This window comes from Nicotiana attenuata, chromosome 7 (assembly GCF_001879085.1).
Source record: "Nicotiana attenuata strain UT chromosome 7, NIATTr2, whole genome shotgun sequence".
In the NCBI taxonomy this organism is placed as follows: Eukaryota; Viridiplantae; Streptophyta; class Magnoliopsida; order Solanales; family Solanaceae; genus Nicotiana; species Nicotiana attenuata.
Window position 1 is genome coordinate 104,023,720 of NC_031995.1, and position 5,869 is coordinate 104,029,588.

At 38.1% G+C, this 5,869-nt stretch overlaps 1 protein-coding gene across 1 annotated transcript; it reads left to right on the top strand.

Moving 5' to 3' along the window:
* Positions 249 to 4,967, top strand: LOC109229616 (adenosine kinase 2-like). Its single transcript, XM_019395125.1, has 12 exons — positions 249 to 515; positions 1,185 to 1,238; positions 1,742 to 1,788; positions 1,888 to 1,919; positions 2,007 to 2,108; positions 2,251 to 2,315; positions 2,508 to 2,584; positions 2,667 to 2,764; positions 2,857 to 2,927; positions 3,006 to 3,072; positions 3,155 to 3,338; positions 4,503 to 4,967. Exons 1-12 carry the CDS (start codon positions 433 to 435, stop codon positions 4,643 to 4,645), a joined length of 1,023 nt encoding a protein of 340 aa, XP_019250670.1. The 5' UTR covers positions 249 to 432; the 3' UTR covers positions 4,646 to 4,967.

The window sequence follows — 5,869 nt, forward strand, 5'->3', positions numbered from 1 at the left end:
TTAAACTGCAAAACTAAGATCTAAAGTTATACTTATTTTGGCAATTCTAACTTCAGGGTCGAGACTGAAATTTAATTATAAGGAGGCCAAATTTTAAATACTCTATAAATTCAGGAGGGTCCTAAAAACGGCTATTTGTGCACTTTGCCCCATCCTTGGGTGGATTGGTGAGTGGACCCCGCAATGGACCTCTGTTCCCAGTAACCTCAACTTCTCAAATTTCAGATCTGAAAAAAGAAAAATAAAAAACAGAGTACGCAGTAGTAGGCACACACTTCATTAACAACCCTCGTCACACTCACCCACCCACTCATCGGCTGACACCATTTTGAAATATTCCTATATAACCACTTTCATACCCATAGCTAATATTGCACTTTCCTTAGATCTGAAAATTTTCCTCAGCTGCAGCAAAAAGAAAATATCAAAACAATGGAGTACGAGGGAATTCTTTTGGGCATGGGAAATCCATTACTCGACATCTCAGCTGTTGTAGATCAAGATTTCTTGAACAAGTAATTCTTTCTTATATTTCACATAACCCCAGATGCATAAATTCCCCATTTTAGCTACTTTTGTTGTTTTGAGCTGATTTGTGTTGTATCCTTTTAGTTTGATTTTATAGATCTCATTAGTTTCTGATGCTTTATGTACATAGTGGCTACATATATGTGTATGCATAATATGTTATGTGTAGATTTGTCCATCTTTTTCTATTCTCAATGTAATCATTTTTTATAGTGTCTTAAATTGGATATTAGTGTTTATATATGTAAGTAGTATGCTAGTGTTTAACAATTTATAGGCCTAATGTGGGATTCAAGATTTGAACTTTATGGGTTCGAGTTCGGGATTCTACCACAATTCATTTGAATTACTGTACTTATTTAGTGATCTTTTTAACACATACAAGGTCTGAGCTAAAGCTACTGGGTCCGGATGAACCTGTAATTAACACCCTAAATCCATCCCTCATAGCCAATAGGTGTGGCTATAGTATGCGGAGAGCGGGTGCTGTCAACAGCCCTCCCCTTGCTATGTGCATTGCTGAACAATTTCTTATACATTTATAATAAATTAGCAGTGAATTTTAGCTCTAGAAGTGCGTTGGTTTTACTTGCAGCTTTGGGTTCTCTTTTTTCCTTTCATTGTATCAATTGAATGACCTGGTTTTTACCTCATAGGTATGACATCAAGCCGAACAATGCAATTCTTGCTGAGGAGAAGCACTTGCCTATGTAAGTACTTCCTTTTGTGTCTTAGTTATTTGTATACCTAAATAAATCATTAGGTTACTTGTACATGTACTGAGTAAATTTACCAGACAGTACTTCAACTTCCAAAGACTATAGCTGCTAAACCTACCCTTTTCTTGTAGAACTTGTTTGATGAAATAATATTTTGTAGTTTCTATAAAATTTCTTTAAGTTTTTGGATGTTTGGGATTTTCTTTTTCACGCTCTAAGTGTCTGGCTGGTGAGAACATTTTCTTAAAGGAATACTTAAATAGGTGTTATTTTGGGTAGCATTTCCAATTCGCTATTTGAGCCTACAAAATTAGTGATTAGCCTATTGCTGTTGCTGGTTTGAGCTTTGAAAGAATAGCTGTATGTTTGGGGGCACAAACACTAAGTAAGAAAGGCTTCCAGAACATGTTCTGCTGAAGAGAAACATCAGTTTGTGCCTTTATTTAAAAAGTTGTTCGACTCTTCGAAATACTGAAAGTGTTTTTGTATTCCAGGTATGATGAACTGGCATCCAAGAGCAATGTTGAATACATTGCTGGAGGTAATTAGCCCCTACCTTGAATCATTGTTTGTATTAAATAATATTCTGCATTGAAGATACTAGGAACATTGACCACGTTGTCTTAATTCTACATTGCAGGTGCAACACAAAATTCTATCAGAGTGGCTCAGGTGTCTTGTCGTCATTGTTATAGTGGTTCTTGGCAATCTTACATGACCGTGTAGTGCAAAATAATAATTTTCCTTTGGCATTTGCAGTGGATGCTACCATTTCCAGGTGCAACAAGTTACATTGGCTCGATTGGAAAGGACAAGTTTGGGGAGAAAATGAAGAACAACGCAAAGGATGCTGGCGTCAATGTAGATTCTTAGTCCTTAATTTTCTCCTCTTAGTTTGACAATGCTTTTGTATTTTGGATTCATTAGTACAATTATTGCTCATCATTTGCCTACATTTTCTATCCTTTGAACTTATACTTGTCTTTACGTATGATTAAAATAGGTTCATTACTATGAGGATGATGCTCCAACAGGGACTTGCGCTGTTTGTGTACTAGATGGCGAGAGGTTAGTTTAATGCAATTTTGCATTTTGTTTAATACGGTTCTGGTGTAGAGTTTAGTCTTTCCTTTTCTAACCAAGGAGGGAAAGGAAGAGAAAAAGAGACATTCTTTTGTCTACATAATACAGGAAAAATATTTGTTTGCATTTCCACATGCTCTTTTTGTTAAAACCGATGATCTGGTTTTGATTCTGCAGGTCACTGGTAGCCAACTTATCAGCTGCAAACTGCTACAAGGTTGACCATTTGAAGCGACCAGAGAACTGGGCCTTGGGTAGGAATCACATTCCTGGTTTTATACAGCTTAGACCTCAGATAATAAGTCTACTTTAATTAACACATCTGTTTTTGGACAGTTGAGAAGGCCAAGTTTTACTACATTGCTGGATTCTTTCTCACTGTTTCCCCAGAATCTATTCAGCTTGTTGCTGAGCATGCCGCTGCCAATAACAAGGTACACATTTGACATTGTTTATGTGTGACTGGTCTTTTTGGTAGTTTTTGCATGAAACAATCACGTAATGTAATATTCCACCCATGCTGCAGATCTTCTCGATGAACCTTTCAGCACCATTCATCTGCGAGTTCTTCAGGGATCCACAAGAGAAAGCCTTGCCGTAAGACAAATGCCCTACCTTGTCAAGGTAACTGATGGTAGACAGATACTGATCTAAGGGTTGGCTTTTCTGTTTTAGGTATATGGACTTTGTATTTGGAAATGAGACCGAAGCAAGAACCTTCTCAAAAGTACATGGATGGGAGGTAATGGATGCTTATCTTAAAGGTTTCTCACGTTGATGTTGACTTTGTGGTAAATGGGCTAACTTGTTGCTTTGATGACTAGACTGATAATGTTGAAGAAATAGCTCTGAAAATCTCTGAATGGCCAAAGGCATCTGAAGCACACAAAAGGATCACCGTTATTACACAAGGTGCTGATCCTGTTGTTGTTGCTGAGAATGGGAAGGTGAAGTTGTTCCCTGTAATACCGTTGCCAAAAGAGAAACTTGTTGACACCAATGGTGCTGGTATGTGGTCTATGGTTGTTCCTGTTTCTTTTTCGATAAAGTTAAAATTATGATCGACCAATCTTGATAAAGTGGTATTCAATAGGTTTACTCTTCTGATCATGATAAAATCATACCCTATTGACTCAGTTAATCAGCCATTCTTTTGCATAGAACATAATACGAACCGAAGCGTGTAAGATCCAGAATTCTAACTCTTTGAGCAGTTAATGTGACATTATAAAGATTCACTGCGATTTTTTCAACACTCTTTTCTAGTAATTCGTCTGAAACTTTCAGCCGTTTTTGTCCGGGGTCTTTCTGAAATATTGCAAATAACTTTTCCAAAATGCTTCTGTTTAAGTTTTATTAAAAAGATTTTGCAAAATTTTTTCAGACTATTTTCCGAAGAAGTGGTTTGAGGGTGTTTTCCAAAGAAAAGTTCTCCCACTCACACAACACTTACAGATCTTGAAGAATACTATAACTAACCAAACATGTTTCTTTTGCACAAACTTTGCTCTGGAAATCTTTCAAAGGAAAATGCTTTTTCAAGTTGTTCAAACTTCTTCCAAAGTCATATTCTGAAGAAGTGTATATTTTCGATAGTTAATGGGAAATTGTATATAATGTGAGTTGCACAATCTTGAAGATGGTTAATGGGAAGTTCCCATCTGCCAAAGCCTTGGTGGGCAGAGTTATTTGATACCTGTGCTGGTGGGAGGTAGTGGGTACCCGGTGATATAGTCGAGTGCACACCAATGCAAGCTGGCCTAAGTACTAATGTCGTAGAAAGCTTAAAAAATTTAAAATCTACTAGTTTTATGTGGTCTCGTAGAATTTCCTTTTAGTGTTCCCCTCTAACCTTATACTTGAGATATTCTTTTATGATAGGCAATGTAAATGTTATTCACATCACATTCCAGCACCAGCTTGGTGCCTTTTCTAGATATCGAAAAGAGCAAAAGCGTACTTCTTCCTATTTAATTTCGTTCCACGCATAGAGTTTGTTCCTAATGTTAGGCATCACCTAGTTGGGATAAAACTCTTTTACCAAAACCTGGAAGTGAACTACCATGGTCCATTGTGTTACTGTAGCTCTGTTCTAATTCTAATCCATGAACTGTGTTTAGTCTTTCATGTACATTAGGCTGTCACTTAACATGTCTATTCTTACTTTGATAGGGGATGCATTTGTTGGGGGATTCTTGTCACAATTGGTTCAAGGAAAACCTGTTGAAGATTGTGTAAGAGCAGGTTGTTACGCGTCAAATGTTATCATCCAAAGGTCAGGTTGCACATACCCTGAGAAGCCAGATTTTGCATAAGATAAATTCTTATTTCTTGGTTTCCAGCGTTATGTATGCCTTAATTGAGAGAACATATTCGAGTTCTAGTATTTACTACTCGGTCGAGTAATTCCAATTGTTGGGCTATTGTTCCCAAAATTCTACCATGTTGTAAGGAATTTTGATTGCCTTTTCATCATTTGAGATTTGAGAATAACATTGTATTAGGAAAATTTAAAAAATTTCATCCAATTGTTGGGCTGTTGTTTCCATATTTCTAGCGTGTTTTAAGGAATTTTGACTGTTTTTTCATATCATTCGAGAATAACATTGTATTAGGAAAGTAGAAATGTGTCTTTTCCCAATTTGTTTTGTTTCGTACTTTAATCATAAATTTTAGTATCGGAATGGGATTTTGCTTTGTTATTTGTACTTGTCTTTCTAAATCTTATTTTGAAATTCAGTGTACTCTGTAATTTAGTAGCAAAATCGAATATGCATATGACGTGTTACGCGGCACATTCCTGAGATTCCTTGGAAGGGCGACGTAAGGCTGGGCAACTGATATCAGTGCAGTTGCTGTCCGCCAACTGAGGTCCCCTCCGTACGCTAGACGAGATTGTCAGTGCCGTACGGGAAACCAATGTCAAGAGCAATTGAGAGAACAGAAATGAGAATTCAGAATGAAAGAAAGCTTGATTGCATTAATGAAAGCTATTACAGAAAAGCAACGCGGTGTCGAGGGAGAGAGACACCAGTACAGAGAATTGCTTGCTTGCTAGAAAGTTTTAATTGCTTGATCCCCCTAATGGTACTTAAAAAAAATAATCCAAAGTTACAAGACTAGACTTGACTAAGCTAGAGAAACATAATGGAAGTATATGAAATAAAACTACTCTATATTTACAATGAAAATGACTTAGTTTTTTATAAGGCAGCAGCAGGTCCGTTGTCAGCAGCAGTGTCTTTGGCATCACGGTCTGCGCGCGCGGCGTTGTCTGCGCGCGCGGTGCTGTTGGCTTCTGCCTGCGGCTTGGCGCTCGCGAGGGATATCGGTGAGGCGACAGAGGCACCTGCGCGCTTGTCACTTGGCGCGGCCAAGACCACGGGGCCGTCCGTGGCGCTAGGCATTGGGAGGTTTGTTAGGACGCCACGGGGCGCGCCCAAGGGGTTATGGGGCATGGCTGGAAAGCCGCCCATGACAGACGTAGTGAAGCGTTGATCTATTGTGGTAAAGTTTTGTAAGAAAAATTCATAATAAAT